The sequence below is a fragment of the Eubalaena glacialis genome, chromosome 11 (genome assembly GCF_028564815.1).
Source record: "Eubalaena glacialis isolate mEubGla1 chromosome 11, mEubGla1.1.hap2.+ XY, whole genome shotgun sequence".
Lineage (NCBI taxonomy): Eukaryota > Metazoa > Chordata > Mammalia > Artiodactyla > Balaenidae > Eubalaena > Eubalaena glacialis.
This window is the reverse complement of record NC_083726.1, coordinates 64,635,091-64,659,090: the sequence shown is the minus strand read 5'-3', so window position 1 is coordinate 64,659,090 and position 24,000 is coordinate 64,635,091. Positions and strand designations below refer to the sequence as shown.

Genomic DNA, 24,000 nt, shown 5'->3' with positions numbered 1-24,000 from the left:
ATGGATTGTCACTAATTTCAGACAGTAGCTGTATCTTTGGGTTCAGCATTTAACCCATGTACAATATGGTATTTTTAAATTAGTTTTGATCTACCATCATTGCCAATGCTGTTTACTCACTGTTTGATCTTAGGCAAATGGCTTAACCTCTCCATGCTTGTTGCCTTCATCTGTAAAACGTTAACAGTAGCAATTAATTTTGGCATTGGTTTTTCTGAGAATTAAGTGAATAAAGTACATGAAGCTGTCTTATACATAGATAGTACTATGTAAGTTTAAGCTATTGTTAATCATTTTAGCTTATCCATAATGGTCAAACTTACCTCCTTTGGACTCTTACTTAAAATCATGTGGATATTTTCCCAATTGCTAGAATTCTTTAAAATCTTGTTGTGCCCAGAGTGCCTAAAGATAGGATTTTAAAGAATTACTATTCACTTCCAGTATGTTTTCTTTAATACAGGTAATAGAGAACTTGCAGATGATATGTGTAAGGAATATGAAGTAATGTATTCATCTTGTGAAACCACAAGAACTACTACAGGCATTGAGGAATCAACTGATGGAATGATTTTGGGACCAGAAGATCTGAGTTACCAAATATATGATGTTTCTGGTAAACTTTATGGTTTTATTGGTAAAATGAGAATGTAGTATGCTAGTCTTTTTCCCCCTCCAGTCTCTTTATCATTGTTCTAGTAAACATGGCCTTGATCGGTCTATTTTATTATTTGAAAAGTTTATGTTAATGAAATATTAGGTGATTTTTATAAATACTGTTTTCAAATGGCCAAACATGAACATTGTAATTTAAAAAGAATGTTTATTTTAAAGATCTTATTAAAGGAAAGTGTGAAATTAAAGATGAAAGGAAAAAACAGTCAATATAGTTAAAAGAGACCTAAATTACAATCTTTCAGAGTCCAAGTTTCTTGATCTATTAGTTGGGATCAACGCAAGTTCTGTCAATTTTCCCATCACTTTTGTCAGTGTGAAATGCATTTATAAATGTGAGATTGCAGGGATTAATTTTGAGAAAAAGGTTGTGTTATATCATAGTTCTACTACAGTTCAACTTGTGAGATATGTTTTTTTTTTCACATTCATTTAATTAGCATGGATTATTAATTGCTTGGACTTAAAATGGATGAAATTTAAAAGAAACTAAAGATAGACTATAGAACCTGATTACCTAACTTTATTTTTCTAAGTTCTAAAGGGTCTCTTTGGAAAATAAGTGTAATAGGGAGTAGGCATTTCTATCACTGCTTAGTTCCCTGGCATTAGTCAAGGTATATAAACCTTTGTTCTCAGTTTATTTATTATATATATCTGGATTAGATTTCTAAGGTCGGTCAGCTTGTAAGTTGATTTCTGAAGTAGAATGGGGTGGTATTTCCATATAATAATTTGAGGTGGTTAGGTTTTGCTCCCTCCTTGTTATAATATACCTATCCACTGGCTACTTTGAACTTAGAGTTGGTTTAAGTGAATTGGCAACCAGTTGGTATTTTAAAAAGTTTGCTGTAATAACACTGAAAGCTTAAATGAAGTTATTATTCATTTAGCCAGCATTTGAGTGGATGAATTTTGTATTAGGAGGGTTGCATATACTACATAGAAATAGAATGCTTATTTCATTTTTAATGAAATTAATTTAATATCTAATATCATTTTGAATCTTGAGTAGTAAGACAAAGTAGTGGTAAAATCATGCACAAAATTTATCTTTACAGGAAAATATAGTGCTCTAAAATTAAGCAATGAAGAGTATTAAGAGATAGAAGTGGGGTTTTTTTTTAATTGAAGTATAGTTGATTTACAATGTGTTAATTTCTGCTGTACAGCAAAGGGATTCAGTAATACACACACACACACACACGTTCTTTTTTATATTCTTTTCCATTATGTTTTATCACAGAATATTGAATATAGTTCCCTGTGCTATACAGTAGGACCTTGTTTATCCATTCTTTATATAATAGTTTGCATCTACTAACCCCAAACTCCCAATCCATCCCTCCCCTACCCCACCTCCCCCTTGGCAACAACAAGTCTGTTAAGAGATAGAAGTTTAAGGAGTGTGACTAACATCAGATTTACTACCGATAGTACAGATGTGGAGCCATATATATATCGCACTTTGTGTAGTTCCTGTCTTCAAATTTAGATTACTGTTACTTTTTTTATGTATATAAATTTATTTATTTTTATTTTTTTTTTTGGCTGCGTTGGGTCTTCATTGCTGTGTGTGGGCTTTCTCTAGTTGCAGCACATGGGCTTCTCACTGCGGTGGCTTCTCTTGTTGCGGAGCACAGGTTCTAGGCGTACAGGCTTCAGTAGTTGTATCTTGCGGGCTCAGTATTTGTGGCTTGAGGGCTCAGTAGTTGTGGCTTGTGGGCTCAGTAGTTGTGGCTCACGGGCTCTAAAGCGCAGGCTCAGTAGTTGTGGTGCACGGGCTTAGTTGCTCCACAGCATGTGGGATCTTCCCGGACCAGGGCTCAAACCCGTGTTCCCTGCATTGGCAGGTGGATTCTTAACCACTGCGCCACCAGGGAAGCCCCTAGATTACTATTACTTTTGTTCTTTGAGTTTTCATTAAAGGAATAAGTAGTTATCACATTATTTTAAGTATTTAGGGTAATGTTTTACAGTATGGTATCCAAGTGCTTTTAGTATTACTGATGATTTGTTTATTACTTGATAAAATATGTAATTTAAAAACTGATATGAAATCTGTCTAAAGAAAGAAGAATAGATAGGTTAAAAGGTAGACCTTGTGTATCTGAATTCTAAAAAGAATAAAAATACAGTATTCTGGTGATTTTAATTTGTGCATACTTTGTGGCTTACTCTGAAAACAATATGTAAAGTTTACTACCTATGGTAATTAGGTATTAACTTTTCCCCTCTTGTTTTCTACCATCAGGAGAAAGCAGCTCAGCAATTTCTACAGAAGAACTAAAAGAGTGTTTGAAGAAACAATTAGAATTCTGTTTCTCACGGTACACTATCATTTTTTAATTGACCTTTCTCCTTTTTGAATTGTTTGATTAGTAGATGTGAAATACCTGTGAAATAGAATGGAAAAATGGTTTTAATTTCCTTTGGTGATGTATTTTGGTATCATTCTTCAGTATATTTCTTAACTAGATTTAAAGATATGGTCTCCAGTTGGTTATGTAAAGGGTCTAGTCCCAGTAGAAAGATAATGAAATTTCTCTTGGATATTTTTCCTATAATCATATTCATTTTTAGGGTTCTCTTTATGTTTTTAGTAGTTTGCTCTTGTAATCTTTGAGCATAGAGTTATTTTTAATAAGATATGTGGATGGGTATAGAATTTATATTACCGGTTTCTTCTATTAAATAAAGAGTTCCTTCAGGCAAACATTTCAAGATATCTTATTTACAGATAAGAATTAAGAATTATGTAGGTATATTTATAGCTTAGATGTATAAACCTTCAGTATGTAGAACTACCCCTTCCAAAATAAACAGAAGTTTGGATATGCGTGCAAATGTAATGCCTTCTGTTTTTCGGAGGAGGACCAGTAAACCAATTTTTTAAGCTAGAAACCTGGATTTTATCATAGACTTCTTTATTTCCTTACATATAATACAGTCTTGACTCAGTTTTAATTGATTCTTCATCCTGAATATCTCCCTTTTCTTCTCCACCTTTTTATTCTTTGCCTTTATAGTCTAGTACAGGCCCTAGTTTTATGAAAACAAGACCCTTCTAGTCAGTTGTGCCTATGATGCAATTCATTTTGTCTCCCATACTTGTCATAGTTATTTTAAAATCTTTGCCTACTAACTGGATCATTTGTGTGTCTGCTTATATTTCTGAGTTTATTTTTCTCTTGATTGTCACAATTTCCTGGCTTTTTGCATGTCTTATAAATTTTGCTTATAATTTGGACACTACATATGCTGGGCACTACATATAAAAGAAACTAGAAAGCTGCAGTGCCGTAATTTTTCTCTCTAGACAAGATTTGAGCTTTCTTCTGGTAAGCAGAAGCAGATTGATTTCTTCAATCCAGTTAGGGATTGAGCTGAGTCAGGGCTGAGCAGCCACTTTAATTAGACTCGATCGACCTCTGATTTATCTCTGTTCCTTAGGCATGACCTTCTTAGGCTTTTGATTTAGAAGTTGGCAGTTTTCTGTTACCTCAGTCGCGAAACACCAAGGGAAATTTAGTTCTGTTCTTCAGAGGTTTGAGATGAGCTCTTTAGCCTCTTACCCTGTACAGCTTCAAAGTCTGGCAAATGTCTTGTCAGGGAGACCTGTCTTAGGTTTGATGCAAGGTTCCTTCTTCTACTGGGACTTCCACAAGACCACAAAGATTTTACTCTGCTTTTTCAGCCTTCCATCTTTCAGGGTCCCAGCCTTCCATCTTCCTCCTTAGAACTCAGTAAATGTCATATGGAGGAAAATCAGCTGTGTATTGGGGGCTCCTTTAGTTTCCAATTCATAATACCAGTCTTGTGCAACTGCCTAAAATAAAGCTCTACTAGTTTCTTTCTGGTCCAGGATCTGCAGATATCCTTGGAAAAGAAAGATTATCTTTCTGGAATTTCATTTTGTCCTTGTAGCTTCTACAGTTTTTATCTCCAAAAATATGATTTTTTTGTAATCTATCCAAGCTTTTTTAGTTGTTGCAGCATGAGCTCTGGCTTATCATGATCTATCACATCCTACTCAGAACTACGGTACAGTTCAAACCAGCCGGGTAGTTGCCATTTGTAGCTCAGTAAAATTGCCACTAAGACATACTAGGTATTAGTCATGAACATATTAGGTATTAGTCATAATCCTCGATGTTATATATCTATTAATTTGACTTACTTCTGACAAGGTGGTTTCTTTAAGGGTGTGTCATACTGTTTTATAAGAAGAGACTGGCTGAAAGTCTGAGTTGATTTAGGCTACAGCCTTTTAGTTGTGCAAATATTATGTTTACAGTTGTCTTATTTTCAAGTTCTTAAAGAATATCTGGTTGATTAGTATGTTCCTTCTTTTTTTTTTTAAATAAATAAATTTATTTATTTATTTTATTTTTGGGTCTTCGTTGCTGTGTGCAGACTTTCTCTAGTTGCTGCGAGCGGGGGCTACTCTTCGTTGCAGCGCACAGGCTTCTCATTGCGGTGGCTTCTCTTGTTGCGGAGCACGGGCTCTAGGCACCCAGGCTTCAGTAGTTGTGGCACGCGGACTCAGTAGTTGTGGTTCATGGGCTCCAGAGTGCAGGCTCAGTAGTTGTGGCACACGGGCTTAGTTGCTCCGCGGCATGTGGGATCTTCCCGGATCAGGGCTCAAACCGTGATCCCTGCATTGGCAGGTGGATTCTTAACCACTGCGCCACCAGGGAAGTCCTGTTGTTTCTTTTATGCTGAAGTGAGTTTGTTACTGGTATCCTCTCTGTTCTTTTTTCCCCCAAGACAAATAACCACCACTTGTTGATAACTGTAACCTTAAAAAAGTAATTACTGCTCTATTTTAGTATAATTTGAATGTAAAGGCCTTGACCCTACTCTTTGCCTGGTACTAAGGCTTTGTCATTTTGAATGACAAAGATCCTTCGTGGAACCTGTATTCTGACTGGGGGAGACAAAACAATAAACATAATAAATAAGCAGCTTAGAAGTGTGTTAGGTGATAAGTGCTATGGAAAAAAGTAGAGCAGAGTAAGCAAGGGAAGAGGGGAATCAGGAGTACTTGGGTGGTTTCAGAATAGGATGGTCATTGAGAAGGTGGCTTTTAAGCAAAGGTTTCTAGCTATTTATAACCAGACTGCTTCAAAGGTTTGATGTAAATAACAAGACATGAATTTGATTCTCCTTCAGTTTGTTAAACAAGATTTTATGTGTAAGATAGAGCATTTGTATCTTCTTTTTTAAAAAATGTATCTTAATCTTTTGTCTTAATTTAAAATGTTTTATATTTATTATTTTAACTTTATTATTTAAATTTAAGTAAAAAGTCAAACATACCTATTAAAAAATGCAAATATTAAGAAACTGAAAATCCTCCATGATCCAACTCATGGTTTACATTACAGTTTTCTCCATATGCATATTCTAACATCAGTGATAAAGTATTTATAAGATGGAACAAAACTGTATGTAATATTTTGTAATATACTTTAATATTAAGCCTCTTTCCACATCAATATAATTTCATAAAATTCCTTGTTCAAAACTGTTGGGCCCAATGTATTTGGGGATTCAGAAACTTTCCAGAAGTTGTTAGAATATATCTGTTGTATATTACGTATTTTCATAGTTCACTGTGTTATTTCTGATAGCATAATTTTGTTTTCCTAGGTTTAGTGACAAAAGTGAATAAGGCATCTCTTTTCTTTAGGTGCTTTTTAAGACTTGTTTGTTTTATAGGACTGTTGCTTCTTTTATTCCTTTCAGAGAAAATTTGTCAAAGGATCTTTACCTGATATCTCAAATGGACAGTGATCAGTTCATCCCAATTTGGACAGTTGCCAACATGGAAGAAATAAAAAAACTGACCACAGACCCTGACCTAATTCTTGAAGTGTTGAGATGTATGTAAATCATACCTTTTAGCTTACTTTTAAAATCAAAGATTAAATATTCTTTTGACTTCTGATCATGCAGGAAATTGTTTTTAACTCCATATTTTTTGCTATTCTGTGCTAAAAATTTATCTATTTTTACTGACTGGTACATATATAGCTTGTATATCAGTTCTGTACCTTGGTTGTTCATCTTGATACCCATTTACTCAAGTATAAGCAATTAAACCTCTGTTTTCTGGGCTATTAGAAAGCTATATGTGTCATTATCACACCCTGTAAAGCAATCTGTTTCAAACTTTTGAACAAAAGTAATAAGTAAACTTTATATCACAACCCAATACACACACACACTACATGCACACAACTGAAATGTTAATAGTAGATTAATACTAAATGCTTGAAATGAGTTCATTTCTTTTATTATAAAATTGTTTTCACAACCTATTAAAAGAGTTGCGACCTGCAGTTTGACAAACACTGCTTTAAAGTTTGGTAAAGAATTTATATTTTAGATTGAGGTTTAAGAATTTTTAGTGGTGTTTGTGTCTTATATCAGCATTTCTTGGTAACCTCTCATACAGGTTTTGTTAACTACTTGAGTAAAGGTGGATCTTCACTTTTTTTTTGAAATTTGTTGAAATGTTAGGAAGTTAAATAAAGCAAGTCCAGTAATAGACTTACATGGGAGTAGGGATTTCCATTGTCAGAGGTATAAGAACATTTATGAAATCTCTGATCGGTTTGTACAGATCAAACCAGTCTTGATCTGGTTTGACCAGATCTTAAAATGACTCGGTCTTGTCAACATTTAAAGAATTTGCCAAGAGATAGAATCTCCTACCTCCAAGGGCTGAAACCTAGCACTTATACACAGGCCTTCTTCCTTAACAACTACTTTTATTCTCTCTACTTACCTGCACAGGAAGATATGACATATTATCCTTTGAAGGGACTAGAAATAAAAGTTTTGGCTTGTGGTACTACCTTCATTCTATATTAACTCAAAACCAGCATCTGAAAGAAAGATTGTAATCATTTATATATAATTCTTGGTTTTAAGTGTTTCTCAGACTTTAATTTTAAGAAGAATTTTTTCACATATCAAAGCTCATTACAGTCCCCAGAGTAGTGTTTGGCTAATGCACTACATTGATTTTACTTGAAATAAAGAATTTGGTAATTGTATACAGGGAAGCGCCCTATGAGATATAAATATTGTATACTCTTTAAAGGCTTCTTTTCAACTCCAACACTGTGCCACGTCACAAAATAAGTACTCTGAGTATTTGTGCAATGAATAACATTGGACAATGTTCTTTGCATATCAATCTCAAGATATTTTATTGTAACTGTAATCTTTGATTCTACAACTTAATTTCTTTAAGATGTTAGCCTCTGCTAATTTATTCAGTTGGAAATTGAAATGAATAATTTTTTAATGGAATTATTAATATCACTATTTTTACACTTTTGAATGAAACTTCTTTAAAATTTCAGCTTCTCCCATGGTGCAAGTTGATGAGAAGGGCGAGAAAGTGAGACCAAGTCATAAGCGTTGTATTGTAATTCTTAGAGAGATTCCTGAAACAACACCAGTAGAGGTAAATCATTAGTATTGTTAAAGCTAAATATTCTTAACTGTTTATTTTATTTTATTTTTCAGTAATTTTTAATAGATTTATTTATTTTTGTTTATTTTTTTGGCTGCATTGGGTCTTCGTTGCTGCGCGCGGGCTTTCTCTAGTTGTGGCGAGCGGGGGCTACTTTTCGTTGTGGTGCACGTGCTTCTCATTGTGGTGGCTTCTCATGTTGTGGAGCACAGGCTCTAGGCGTTCAGGCTTCAGTAGTTGTGGCACACGGGCTTAGTTGCTCTGCAGCATGTGGGATCTTCCCGGAGCAGGGCTTGAACCCGTGTCCCCTGCATTGGCAGGCAGATTCTTAACCACTGCGCCACCAGGGAAGTCCCTCTGAGTTTTGATAATCATCTTTTTCTAAATCCATATATTTTTTTGAGTTTTAGTTTTTAATTAAATCAGTTATGAAAAACAAGATATATGTGCACAGTTCATGTCTGTGACTATTGTAGACAGAGCATTTGGATTAAATGAAAATGCGTAAAAATACTTAGCACCTAGAAAATGTTGATGTAGGACAGTCCCCCCACCCACACCTTTTTTTTTTTTTTTTTTAATTTTATTTATTTATTTATGGCTGTGTTGGGTCTTCGTTTCTGTGCGAGGGCTTTCTCTCGTTGCGGCAAGTGGGGGCCACTCTTCATCGCGGTGCGTGGGCCTCTCACGATTGCGGCCTCTCTTGTTGAGGAGCACAGGCTCCAGATGCGCAGGCTCAGTAATTGTGGCTCACAGGCCTAGTTGCTCCGCGGCATGTGGGATCTTCCCAGACCAGGGCTCGAACCCGTGTTCCCTGCATTGGCAGGCAGATTCTCAACCACTGCGCCACCAGGGAAGCCCCACACCTTTTTTTTTAGACAATGACAGGACTGGAAAGATTTTACTCTAAGCAGAATTTAGCTTGCCACTAGGATTGAAATAATACTTCAGTTTTGCTGATTATAAAATAAGCTTCCATCCCTAAATCATGCACAAAATTTACACTATAACTATGCATGTTCTTGTTTCAGAGTATAATTCTACTCAACAGAAAAATGGGCAGAAGGCATAAACAGTTACTAAGTAAAGAAATAGAAAGGACCAAAAGACATGAAGAGGAAAAATATGCCCATTTTTAATATATTTTTAGAGTTAACTGAAGATTTTCTTTTTTAGGAAGTAAAAGCTTTGTTTAAAAATGAAAACTGCCCCAAGGTGATAAGCTGTGAATTTGCACACAATAGCAACTGGTATATCACTTTCCAGTCAGACACAGATGCACAGCAGGTGAGAAGAAAACTTTTCTTCTGATTTGAAGTCCTGGTGATAAAAGAAGTAGTGTGTATTTTAATTGAGAAAAATGTGTGCTTACAGTAATGTTTGTAAAGACTTTGGAGAACCTTGTTCACCTTTTTGGTTTTGCCTATTAATTGGTTTTCTTTTTGATGATCTTCTTAAAGCTTTTTTTGTTTCAATTTAAGAACAGTTTGTTTGCTATCAGTAAAAAAATTAACACACAATTTTTAAATTAACATGGGGATCAGAGACCATGTACTCAGTAGTTAGTATTTCTATTACATAGTAGGCCCGCAATATATATAACTTCCGTTCTGATTCTTGGTATTTTGACATAATGATTTTACTCTTAATTGTTATCATGGCCTATTTAAAGATAAGAAAAGTAATATTCCTTTGAAACAAAAATTTATATAATGGCATTTTAAAACCACTTACTGATTTTTTTTTTTAATTCTTCATCTTAGAAGGCCCTCTGAACCCATTTTAAAATTGATATGTAGTGATATTTTGGGTCTGTTTTGAATTTTGTGAGTGTGTGTCAGTAGTAATCCATAGTAGTTTAATATACAATAAATGTGAACTGTAGCTGAGGTCTTAAATTTTTACTTTTTCATTCCCTGTCACCTGCATAATGGGATCACCTTCAGAATTTTTTATTGTTTAGTTTAGAGATAGTTGCAATTACCAAAACTCTCTTGATAGAATAATGATGGCCTTAATGAAATGTTTGAATGCTAATGAAAGTTCCTTCCTGCTTTGTTACAGGCTTTTAAATACTTAAGAGAAGAAGTTAAGACATTTCAGGGCAAGCCAATCATGGTAAGAAACATTTGTAAGTAGTCCATCATGAGACAAGAAGGTTTTTGTTGTCTGTCTATTAACAAACAAAGATGAATAACATTTTATAAAACCCATAATGATTTTAAAGAAATTTCTGGCTCATATGAAATGCTATTTCAGGAAATTAGTTGGTAGAATGTCAAAATACTTTCTAAACAGCAGTTTCTTCTAGAAGTATAACTTCAGACAGCATGAAGTTAAAGTTAGATGCTGATTGACAACATGTAAGATAATCATAGATCTCAATCCTGCTCTTAGGAGCAGGAATAATTTTTTAGTAACAAAGGTGGAAAACATTCTCAGTACTTTGATTTCAATTAACTGCATCACTGCATTAATACTCAGCCATTTGGGAACCTGGAACTTGTCGTTGATGACCCTTGCTCACGGTTTACATGTCTAATCTGTTCTCACATCCCATGAAATCTGCCTTCAAAACTTCTTTCAATCATTACTGCCATTGTTTAGGCTTGAGCAATTGGAATAGCCTTTTAACTGTTTTGCCTTCAGCTTTCCCCTCCTTACAGTCCATCCTCCACATTATTTTAAGTGTGAAAGTAATACCTATATGTGGTAAGAAAGTCAAATGATTTATAGTAAATAAGTTAATTAAATCTCCCTGTCCCAGATTCCTCCAGTCATTTTCCCTAGAGGTGATGAGAGGGAGCAGTTTTTTCTGCACCCATCTAGGAATTTTCTTTCTGTCTTTACGTGAATGGAAATGTATAGTATATACACGCCTATTCTTTTCTCATAATAGATCTTTTCGGTCACTGTTGTTTCAGGTATACATTTAATATTGTTCATGTGTATCATGATTTAATTATTAAGCTGTTGCTGTATTTACAAATAATTTGTAACATATGCTTTCTTTAAAAGTTTTTTTTATTGTGGTAAAATATGCATACATACAATTTACCATTTTTAAGTGTACAACTAACCCAGTGGCGTTTAGTACATTCACATTGCTGTACAACCATCACCGGTATTTATTTCCAGAACTTTGCAGCATCCCCAGAAACTCTATACCCATGAAACCATAACTTCCCATTCTTCCCAGCTGCTGGTAACTTCCCTTCTAGTCTCTGTCTTTCTGAATTTACCTATTTTAGATACCACATATAAATGGAATCATGCAATATTTGTCCTTTTGTATCTGGCTTATTTCACTTAGCATAATGTTTTCCAGCTTCATCTATGTGGAGCATGTGTCAGAACTTCATTACTTTTTATTGGCTAAATAATATTCCATTGTATGTATATACCACATTTTGTTTATTCATTATCTATTGAAGGATGCTTGGGTTGCTTCCATCTTTGGATTATTGTGAATAATCCTGCACAACTATCTGAGTCCCTGCTTTCAACTCTTTTGGGTATATACTAGGAATTACTGGGTAATATGATAATTATATGTTTAACATATTGAGGAGTGCATAACTGTTTTCCAAAGTAGTTGTATCCTTTTACATTCCCCCCAGCAATGGAGGAGGATTCAAATTTTTCTACATCCTTAACAACACTTGTTATTTTTGCTTTTTGGATAAAGCCCTCATCCTAATGGGTAGAAAGTGGTATCTCATTATGGTTTTGTGTTTCATTTTCCTAGTGACACATGATATTGGGCATCTTTTCATGCGCTTCTTTGCCATTTGTATGTCTTTTTTGGAGAAATGTCTGTTCAAGTCCTTAGACCATTTTTTAAATTGGGTTATTTGTTTTGTTGTTGAGCTGTACCAGATCTTTATATATTCTGGATATTAAACTCTTGTCAGATATATGATCTGCAAATATTTTCTCCCATTTTGTGGGTTATCTTTTTTACTCTCTTGAAGTGTCCTTTGAGGCACAAAAGCTTTTAATTTTTTTGAAGTCCAATTAATTTTTTTGTTGTTATCTGTGCTTTTGTTGCCATACTTCATAAATCGTTGCCAAATCCAAGATCATGAAATGTTTCCCCTATGTTTTCTTCTAAGGGTTTTATAATATTAGCCTTTTCTTTTTAATTGAAATATAGTTGATGTACAATATTATGTTCATTTCAGGTATACTGCATAGTGACTTGACATTTGCATACATTATGAAATGATCACCGTGTTAAGTCTAGTAACCATCTGTCCCCATGCAAAGTTAATACAATATTATTTGACCATATTCTTTTTAAAAAATATTTATCCATTCATTCATTCATTCATTCATTTTGGCTGTGCTGGCTCTTAGTTGGGGCACGCGGGATCTTCATTGTGGCATGCGGACTGTAGTTGCGGCATGCAGGCTTCTTAGTTGCGGCATGCGGACTCTTAGTTGCGGCACGTGTGCGGGATCTAGTTCCCCGACCAGGGATCGAACCCGGGCCCCCTGCATTGGGAGTGTGGAGTCTTAACCACTGCACCAGCAGGGAAGTCCCTGACCATATTCTTTATGCTGTATATTACATCCCCATGGCTTATTTATTGTATAACTGGAGGCTTGTACCTCTTAATTCCATTTACCTGCCCCACAACCCCCTCCCCTCGGGCAACTACCCATATGTTCTCTGTATCTATGAGTCTGTTTTCATTTTGTTTTGTTTGTTTTATTTTTTAGTTTCCACATATAAGTGAGATCATGTGGTATTTGCTTTTCTCTGTCTTACCTCACTTAGCATAATTACCCTCTAGATCCATCCATGTTGTCACAAATGGCAAGATTTCTTTTTTTATGGTTGAGTAATACTCCACTGTGTATATATATCACATCTTCTTTATCCATTCATCTATTGATGGGGACTTAGGTTGCTCCCATATCTTGGCTGTTGTAAATAATGCTGCAGTGAATATAAGGGTGCATATATCTTTTGGAATTAGTAGTTTTGATTTCCTTGGGTAAATACCCAGAAGTGAAATTGCTGGATCCTATAGGAGTTCCATTTTTAATTTCTTGAGGAAGCTCCATACTGTTTTTCCATAGTGGCTGCACCAATTTACAATCCTACAGGTGCACAAGGGTTCCCTTTTCTCCACATCTTCGCCAACACTTGTTATTTGTTGTCTTTTTGATGATAGCCATCTGACAGTTTTGAGGTGGTATCTCACTGTGGTTTTGATTTCCATTTCTCTGATTATTAGTGATGTGGAGCATCTTTTCTGTCTATGACCATCTGTGTGTCTTTGGGGGGATAAAAAGTCTGTATTCCGGTCCTCTGCCCATTTGTATATGGTGTGAGAACATAGTCCAATTTGATTCATTTGCATGTAGCTATCCAGTTTTCCCAGCTGTCTTTAAGAGGCTGTCTTTTCCCCATTGTTTATTCTTGCCTCCTTTGCCATAGATTAATAGACCAAATATGTGTGGATTTATTTCTGGGCTCTCTCTTTGGTTTCATTGATCTGTGTGTCTGTTTTTGTGCTAGCACCATACTATTTGATTATTGAAGCTTTGTAATATAGTTTGAAATCTGGGAGCAGAATACCTCCAGCTCTGTTTTTCTTCCTCAAGATTGCTTTGGTATTTGAGGTCTTTTGGTATCCATACGGAGTTTAGAATTACTGTTCTAGTTCTGTGAAAAATGCCTTTGATATTTTGATAGAGATTGCTTTGAATCTGTAGATTGCCTTGCTTAGTTTGGTCATTTTAACAATATTAATTCTTCAATCCATGAGCATGGTGTGCCTTTTCGTTTGTTTGTGTCATCTTTGGTTTCTTTCATCAGTGCCTTATAGTTTTCAGAGTATAAGTCATTTACCTCTTTGGTTAGATATTTTATTTTTTGATGCAGTTGTAAATGGAATTGTTTTCTTAAAATCTCTTTCTGATAGTTCATTATTAGTGTATAGAAGTGCAACAGATTTCTGTGTATTAGTTTTGTATCCTACAACTGTACTGAATTCATTTGTTCTAATAGATTTTTGATAGCATCCTTAGGCTTTTCTATGTATAGTATCATGTCATTTACAAACAGTGACAGTTTTACTTCTTCCTTTCCAATTTGAATTCCTTTTATTTCTCTTCCTCGTTATTGCTATGGCTAGGACTGCCAGTTCTATATTGAATAAAAATGGCGAGAGTGGGCATCCTTGTCATGTTCCTTAACTTACTGGAAATGCTTCAGCTTTTCACCATTGAGTATGATGTTGGCTGTGGGTTTGTCATATATAGCCTTTATTATGTTGAGGTATGTTCCTTATATACCCACTTATTGAGAGTTTTTATCATAAATATTAAATGTTTAATTTTCAAAAGCTTTTTCTACATCTGTTGAGATGATCGTATGATTTTTATGTTGTTTGTTAAAGTGATATATCATATTGATTTATTTGCAGATATTAAACCATCCTTGATCCCTGAGATAAATCCTACTTGATCATGATGTGTGATCTGTTTAATGTATTGTTGAATCCTGTTAGCTAATATTTTGTTGAGGATGTTAGCATCCATGTTCATCAGTGGTATTGGCCTGTAGTTTTCTTTTTTTGTGTCTAGTTTTGGTATCTAGGTGATGCTGGCCTCATAGAATAAGCTCAGAAGCATTCCTCCTTCAATTTTTTGGAATAGTTTAAGAAGAATAGGTGTTAATGCATCATTAAATGTTTTGTAGAATTCCCCTGTGTAGTCGTCTGTCTGGTCCTGGGTGGGTGAGATTTTTGCGCCCACCCTTTAGGAGCAGAGTCTCTGTTTCCTACAGTCTTCTCAGTGTCCAGTATGCAAGCTCCACTGACTTTCAAAGCCAGACCTTCTGGGGCCTCGTCTTCTTGTTTTAGGACCCTCAGGCTGGGGAGCCCGATGTGGCATTTGGACCCCTTGCTCCTTGGGGGAGGAACTCTACAATTGTGATATTCTTCCTGTTTGTGGGTCACCAACCACGGGGTTTGGGTCCTGACTATGTCTCATTTCCACCCCTTCTACCCATCTCATGCTTCCTTCTTCATGTCTTTAGTTGTGGAAAATCTTTTCTGCTAGTCTTCAGGTTGTTGTCATACATACTTGCTCTGTAAGTACTTGTAAATTTGGTGTGTCCATGGGAGGAGCTGAGTTTATTTCTGGGCTCTCTATTTCCATTTAATTGGTCTGTATGTCTGTCTTTATGCCAGTACCACACTATTTCAATTACTGTAGCTTTGTAGTAAGATTTGAAAATGAGAAGTATGAGCTGTTCAATTTTACTGTTGTTTTTTAATACTGTTGAGGGTATTCAGGACCACTTGAAATTTCATATGAATTTTAGGTTGGAGTTTTCTGTTTCTCCAAGCAAATGCCATTGGGACTTTGATAGTACACTGAGTCTGTATATCATTTGAATATTATTGTCATCTTAACAATATTGAGTCCTCCAATCCATGAACATGGGATTTCATTCTATTTATTTAGGTTTTTCATTTCTTTCAGCAATTTGTTGTAGTTTTCATTGTATAGATGATGTATTCCTAAGTATTTTGTTCTTTTTGATACTGTTGTCAATGGAATTTTCTTAATTTCCTTTTCTGATTGTTCATTCCTAGTGTATAGAAATACAACGATTTTTGAGTGTTGATTTTATATCCTGCATCTTTGCTGTACTAGTTGATTAGATCTAACTTTTTTGGGGGGTGGGGGTGGGGGTCTGATTCTTTAAGAATTTTCTACATGTAAGATCATGTCATTTACAAACAGATAATTTTACTTCTCCTTTCTAGTTTGGATGTCTTTTATTACTTTTTCTTGCCTAATTGCTCTGGCTAGAACTTCCAATACTATGTTGAGCGAAATGGCAAAAGTGGGCATCCTTGTCTTGTTCTTGATCTTAGGGGAAAAACCATCAGTCTTTTACCACTGAGTGTGATATCAACTATGTGCTTTTCACATATGGCCTTTGTCATGTTGATGAGGTTCCCTTCCGTTCCCAGTTTGAGTATTCTTACCTTGAAAGTGTGGAATTCTGTGAAATGCTTTTTCTGTGTCAATTGAGATGATCGTGTGTGTTTTTCCTTTGTTCTGTTAATGTGCCATATTACATTGATTTTCTTATGTTGAACCACCCCACCTCCCATCCTCCCTCCCCACCCCCCCACCCCCATTTCTGGAATAAATCCCACTTGGTCAAGATGTATACTCTTTTAACTCCTCACAAGTTGAATTTGCTAGTATTTTTTTGTGGATTTTTAAAATCCATATTCATAAGGGATATTGGCCTATAGGTTTTTTCCCCCCCTTGTAGTGTCTTTGTCTGTTTTACCAGAGTAATACTGGCCTCATAGAATGAGTTAGGAAGTGTTCCCTCTTCTTCAATTTTTTTGGAAGAGTTTGAGAAGGATTGGTAAAATTTTTCTTTTCTTTTCCATTATGGTTTATTACAGGATATTGAATATAGTTCGCTGTGCTGTACAATAGAATCTTGTTGTCTATCCATTCTGTATATAATAGTTTCCATCTGCTAGTCCCAAACTCCCAATCCAGCCCTCCCTCACCCCTCCTCCCCCTTGGCAACCACAAGTCTGCTCTCTACATATATGAGTCTGTTTCTGCTTCATAGATAAGTTCAATTGTGTCATATTTTAGATTCCACATATAAGTGATATCATACGGTATTTGTCTTTCTCTTTCTGACTGACTTCACTTAGTATAATAATCTCTAGGTCCATCCATGTAGCTGCAGATGGCATTATTTCATTCTTTCTTTGTGGCTGAGTAATGTTCCGTGTGTGTGTGTGTGTGTGTATCTCACATCTTCTTTATCCATTCATCTGTCAATGGGCATTTAGGTTGTTTCCATGTCTTGGCTGTTGTAAATAGTGCTGTTATGAACATAGGGGTGCACGTATCTTTTCAGATTATAGTTTTGTCTGGATATATGTCCAGGAGTGGGATTGCTGGATCATATGCCCTCTTTGAATTTTAAAATCACTGATTCAACCTCCTTCTTAAAGGTTTATTCAAATTTCCGCCTTCTCGGGTCAGTTTTTGTAGTTTGTGTGTTTCTAGGAATCTGTCCGTTTCGTCTAGATTATCCACATGTTGATCTGCCTTTGTTTACACTGTTCTCTTGTCTTCTTTTTATTTCTGTAAAATCAGTATTTGGGTCTGATTTTAGTTTTCATTTCTGATTTAGGAATTGGAATCTTTTACCTTTCTTAGTCAATCTAGCTAAAGGTTTGTTCATTTTCTTGATCTTTTCAAAGAACCAGCTTTCAGTTTCATTGATTTTTCTGTCATTTCTCTGTTCTTTTTATCTCCATTCTAATCTTTATTATTTCCTCCTGCTATCTTTGGTTTTAGTTTGCTTCTATCTAGTTTTTAGGTGGTAGCTTAGGTTATTGCTTTGAGATCATTCTTTTTTAACATAGGTGCTTATAGCTATAAGTTTCCCTCTTCACACTGTTTTTATAACATCCAGTAAGTTCTTTTTTATTGGGGTATAGTTGTTTTACAATGTTGTCTTCATTTCTACTGTACAGTGGAGTTCCCTGTGCTATACAGCAGGTTCTCATTAGTTATCTATTTTATACATATTAGTGTATGTATGTCAATTCCAATCTCCCAGTTCACCCCACTCCCCTTCCCCCCTTGGTGTCCATACGTATGTTCTCTGCGTCTGTGTCTCTATTGCTGCCTTGCAAACCGGTTCATCTGTACCATTTTTCTAGATGCCACATATATGCATTAATATACGATATTTGTTTTTCTCTTTCTGACTTACTTCACTCTGTATGACAGTCTCTGGGTCCATCCACGTCTCTACAGATGACCCAGTTTTGTTCCTTTTTATGGCTAATACATCCAGTAAGTTCTGATATGTTGTGTTTTTGTGTTCATTCATCTCAAATTATTTTCTAATTTCTCTTGTGATTTCATCTTTGACCCATTGGTTAAGAATGTGTGTTGTTTAATTTGTGAATTTTCTAGTTTTCCTTCTGTCACTGATTTCTAGTTTCATTCCATTGTGGACAGAGGAGATACTTTGTAACATATCAGTCTTTCAAAATTAATTAAAACCAGTTTTGGTCTCTCATAGAGAATGTTCCATGTACAGTTGATAAAAATACATACTCTGGTGTTTAGAGTACTGTCTGTGTTTGTAGTGTTATTCAAGTTCCCTATTTGTTTATTGCTTTTATTTAATTAATTAATTTATTTGGTTGCGCTGGGTCTTAGTTGTGGCAGGAGGGCTCCTTAGTTGTGGCATGCAAACTCTAAGTTGTAGCATGCATGTGGGATCTAGTTCCCTGACCAGGGATCAAATCTGGGCCCCCTGCATTGGGAGCATGCAGTCTTAACCACTGTGCCACCAGGGAAGTCCCTGTTTATTGCTTTTCTGTTTTGTTATTATTCATTATTGAAAGTGGGTTATTGAAGTCTCTATTATTGCAGAACTGTCTATCCTTTCATTTCTGTCAGTTTTTGCTTTACGTATTTTGGGGCTCTCTTGGTAGATGCATGTATGTTTATAATTGTTTTATCTTTTTGCTGGATTGAACCTTTTATCAATATATAATCTCCTTTGTCTCTAATAACCTTTTTTGACTTAGTCTGTTTTGCATAATAATAATATAGTCATCTTAGCTGTATTTTGATTACTATTATCTGTATCGAAGAGTATATCCATTTACTTATTAGGTAGGACCAATTTACACTCTTACAGTATTTTTTTTTTAATTTATTTATTTTATTTATTTACTTTTGGCTACGTTGAGTCTTTGTTGCTGCGCGGGGGCTTTCTCAAGTTGTGGTGAGTGGGGGCTACTCTTGGTTGCGGTGCACGGGCTTCTCATTGTGGTGGCTTCTCTTGTTGCGGAGCACAGGCTCTAGGCGCGCGGGCTTCAGTAGTCGTGGCTCGCGGGCTCTAGAGCACAGGCTCAGTAGCTGTGGTGCATGGGCTTAGTTGCTCCACAGCGTGTGGGATCTTCCAGGACCAGGGCACGAACCCTTGTCCTCTGCATTGGCAGGCGGATTCTTAACCACTGCACCACCAGGGAAGTCCCTACAGTATTTTTTATTTCTTTAAAATTTCCTGTGGTTGATTCTCTGATTTTCCAACTTTTTTTTTTTTTTTTGGCCACACTACGCATGTGGGATCTTAGTTCCCTGACCAGGGATTGAACCTGTGCCCCCTGCAGTGGAAGCATGGAGTCTTAACCAATGGACTGCCAGGGAAGTCCCCTTGACTATTTTTCTGTGAAGATTTTCTTACTGATTTGTATGAGTTCTTAGAGGAGCTTAATCTTCTTGTCAAATTAACTATTTGTATTGTTATTATGTTTGTGGTATTTGTGTGGAAATCCGTTTTGTTGTAGCAAGATTACAAGATTGATAAATATTTTTCTTTATGCCTTTGGGTTTGAATCTAGTAGTTTTGCTAGGCCCTCTCTAAGAAAAATTTTCTTTTTTAATCAACATTCTTAAAGTATAGTTTACATACAATAAAATGTACTTATTTGAAGCATACGTTTTTATTAGTTTTTGCAAATTTATGCACTGTTGTTTTCTCAGTCAGTCTCCCCTCATCAACATCCAGTGTTGACAATTATTGATCTGCTTTCTGCTGCTATAGGTTTGTTTTTTTCTGTAGTTTCATGTGAATGAAACCACACAGTATATTCTCTTTTGTACCTGACTTCTTTCACTTGCCATAATTATTTTTAGTAAACCATACTGTAGCATGTATTGGTAGTACACTCTTTTTTATTGCCAAGTAGTATTCCAGTGTAGGAATATACAGGCATACCTTGGAGGTATGGAGGGTTCAGTTCCAGACCACTGCAGTAAGGCAAGTCACACGAATTTTTTGGTTTCCCAGTGCCTATAAAAGTTACATTTACACTCTACTGGAATCTGTTAAGCGTGCAATAGCATTATGTCAAAAAATGTACATACCTTAATTTAAAAATACTTTATTGCTAAAAAAAAAAAGTGGTAATCATCATCCATGTCTTCAACCAGTCATAATCTTTTTGCTGGTGGGGGATCTTGCCTTGATGTTGATGGCTGCTGATGGATCAGGATGGTGGTGGCTGAAGGTGGGGGTGGCCGTGGCAGTTTCTTAAAATAGGACAACAGTGAAGTTTGCCGTATCAATTTTGTCCTTTCACAAACCATTTCTCTGTAGCACACAGTGCTGTTTGATAGCATTTTATCCACAGTAGAACCTCTTTTAAAATTGGAGTCAGTCCTCTCAAGCCCTGCCACTGCCTTAACAGCTAAGTTTATGTAATATTCTAAATCCTTTGTTGTCATTTCAACAGTCTTCCCAGCATCTTCATCAGAAGGAGATTCTATCTCAAGAAACCACTTTCTTTCCTCATCTATAAGAAGCAACTCCTCATCTGTTCAAGTTTCATCATGAGATGGTAGCAATTCAGTCCCATCTTCAGGCTCTACTTCTAATTCTAGTTCTCTTGCTGTTTCCACCGCATCTTCAGTTATTTCTTACACTGAAGTCTTGAACTGTTCAGTTATCCATGAAGGTTGGAATCAACTTCTTCTAAACTCCTATTCATGTTGGTATTTTGTCTTCTTTCCGTGAATCATAAATGAACTTAATGGCGTCTAGAATGGGTGAATCCTTTCCAGAAGGTTTTTGATTGACTTTGCCCAGATCCGTTATCTATGGCAGCTACTGTATAGCCTTAAGAAATCTATTTCTTAAATAATAAGACTTGAAAGTCGAAATTACTCCTTGATCCATGGGCTGCAGAGTGGAAGCTGTGTTAGCAGGCATGAAAACAACGTGAATCTTAACGAGCATCTCCATTAGAGCTCTTGGGTGACCAGGTGCATTGTCAGTGAGCAGTAATATTTTGAAAGGAATCTTTTTTTCTGAGCAGTAGTTCTCAATAGTAGGCCTAAAATATTTAGTAAACCATGTTGTCAGCAGTTGTGCTATCATCTGAGCTTTGTTGTTTCATTCACAGAACACAGGTAGAGTAGATTTAGCATAATTCTGAAGGGCCAAAGGATTTTTGGAATGGCTAATGGACATTGGTTTCAACTTAAAGTCACCAGCTGCATTAGCCCATAACAAGAGAGTCAGCCTGTCCTTTGAAGCTTTGAAGCCTTGAGGCCAGGCATTGGCTTATCCTCTCTAGCTATAAAAGTCCTAGATGGCATCTTCTTCCAATATAAAACTGTTTTGTCTACGTTGAAAATCTTCATTACTTATTTTAGCTAGATCTGCTGAATAATTTGTTGCAGTTTCTACATCAGCACTTGCTGCTTCATCTTGTACTTTGATGTTGTGGAGACGTCTTCTTTCCTTAAACCTCATGAACCAACCTCTGCTAGCTTCAGACTTTTCTTCTGCAGCTTCCTCACCGCTCTCAGCGTTCATAGAATTGAAGAGAGTGAGAGTCTTGCTCTGGATTAGGCTTATGCTTAAGGGAATGTTGTGACTGGTTTGATCGTCTATCCAGATCACTAAAACTTTCCCACATCAGCAATAAGGCTGTTTGGCTTTCTTATCATTCGTGTGTTCATTGCAGTAGTCCTCATTTCTTTCAAGAACTTTTTCTTTGCATGCACAACTTGGCTTAACTGTTTGGCACAAGAGGCCTAGCTTTCAGCCTGTCTTGACTTTTGACATGCCTTCCTCACTAAGCGTAATCATTTCTAGTTTTTGATTTAAAGTGAGAGATATGTGACTCTTTCTTTCACTTGAATACTTAGAGGCCATTTTAGGGCCAAATTGGCCCAGTTTCAATATTGTTGTGTCTCAGGGAATAGGGTGGCCCGACGAGAGATAGAGAACGGGAGAACTGCCCATTGGTGGAGGAGTCAGAAACACACATCTGTTGATTAAGTTCATTGCCTTATATGGGCATGGTTTGTGGTGTCCCAAAACAATTACATTAGTAACATCAAAGATCACAGATCACCATAACAAAGATAATAATTTTGACAAAGTGAGAAATATTGCGAGAATTACCACAATGTCATACAGAGACACAAAGTTATTAAACGCTGTTGATATAAAAATATTGGACAGTATTTTGTACACTTGAAACTAATAAAATACTGTGTGGGGACTTCCCTAGTGGCACAGTGGTTAAGAATCCGCCTGCCAGTGCAGGGGACATGGGTTCGAGCCCTGGTCTGGGAAGATCCCACATGCCGTGGAGCAACTAAGCCCATGTGCCACAACTGCTGAGCCTGTGCTCTAGAGCCCGCGAGCCATAACTTCTGAGCCTGCATGCTGCAACTACTGAAGTCCGCGTGCCTAGAGCCTATGCCCTGCAACAAGAGAAGCCACCACAATGACAAGCCCGCGCACTCCAATGAAGAGTAGCTCCCGCTTGCTGCAACTAGAGAAAGCCTGCACGCAGGAACAAAGACTTGACGCAGCCAAAAAAAAAAATTATAATAATAATAAATAAATACATAAAATTTTTTTTAAAAAACTGCAATATTTGGGAAATACAATAAAGCAAAACGCAATAAAATACGGTATGCCTGTACTGCAATTTGATTATCTAGTCACTTGTTCTTAGACATCTTCGTTCTTTCCATACATCTTTTTTAGTTAACTGTCTTTTTAAATCTTTTTTCTGTCTTTAAAAATTTGGTTGTTAGTCTGATTATTGATTTGTAAGCGTTCTTTATGTATTCTGGTTACAAATTTTTTGTCAGATGTGTATTATAAATATATTTGCGCTAGTTTGTGAATTGCCTTTTGCTTTCTTAAGAGTGTATATTAAAGAGTAGACTTTTAAGTTTGATGAAGTCTATTTCATCTCCTTTTTCTTTTAGGGTTCATTATTTTTGTCTTATCTAAAATCAACCCCTCCTAATGTCATGAGTATTTTCTTTCATGATTTCTTCTAGAAGTATTATAGTTTTAGTACTTATATTTACGTCTTATGATCTATATCAAGTTACTTGGTGTTTTTTGGAAGGAAAAGTCAAGATTCTTTTTTTAAAAGAAGTACAATACTTGTTCCAGCACCATTTGTTGAAGACTATTCCTTTGTTGACTATTAAAGCATATATATGCTTTGGTCTATTTCTAGACTCTGTTCTTTTCTGTTGATTTGTGTTTATCCTTAAGTCAGTTCCCTGCTGTTTTGATTACTGTAGCTTTATAATAAGTTACAAAATCAGATAATATGTAAGTTCTCAAAGTTGTTTTGATTTTCCAAAATTATTTTCGGTATTCCAAGTCATTAACATTTTCATATAAATTTTCAAATCAGTGTGTTGGTTTTACAAAAATACTTGCTGGTATTTTGATTGGGATTGCATTGACTCTATAGATTAATTTGAGAGGATTGCCACCTTATTAATATTGAGTCCTCTAACATGGTATCTCCATTTATCTAGGCTTTTCGTTTCTCTCCTCATTGCTTTGTAGTTTTCAGCGTACGTGTCTTAAACGTATTTTGTTAAGTGTATTAACAAGGGAAATGTAATTTTTTTGTGTTTGGGCCTTTTAAATCATTTGTATATTCATTACAGTAATGTATTCTACCCTACCTAATACAGAATCTCTTTCCTGAATCCATAAAGCATATTGTATTGAATGTAAACACTCCTTGCAGCATATTAACATGATTTCTTTACTACTTGCTCTTTGATGAAGTAAATTAATTTAATACATACTGATTTCTGCTTTATAGTACAGCATATACAAATACAAAATATAAATATTAGTAATTCTGTTCTTAACCTAAGAAAGATTTTTTTTTTTAAATGGAGAGTTATTTATTTTAAAGTAGTTTAAAATCTGATGTGAAATTAGATTCTGACCATTT

At 35.7% G+C, this 24,000-nt stretch overlaps 1 protein-coding gene across 3 annotated transcripts in view; it reads left to right on the top strand.

Annotated features, from left to right (window-relative positions):
* The window catches only part of LARP4 (La ribonucleoprotein 4), a 60,695-nt gene that overhangs the window by 17,274 nt on the left and 19,421 nt on the right, over positions 1-24,000 (top strand). For all 3 annotated transcript variants that reach the window (XM_061206389.1, XM_061206390.1, XM_061206388.1), the window contains exons 3-8: positions 464-616; positions 2,930-3,005; positions 6,427-6,563; positions 8,055-8,158; positions 9,344-9,454; positions 10,232-10,285. In XM_061206389.1, coding sequence (XP_061062372.1) covers positions 464-616; positions 2,930-3,005; positions 6,427-6,563; positions 8,055-8,158; positions 9,344-9,454; positions 10,232-10,285 — 635 coding nt within the window. The remainder of the gene's footprint in view (positions 1-463; positions 617-2,929; positions 3,006-6,426; positions 6,564-8,054; positions 8,159-9,343; positions 9,455-10,231; positions 10,286-24,000) is intronic.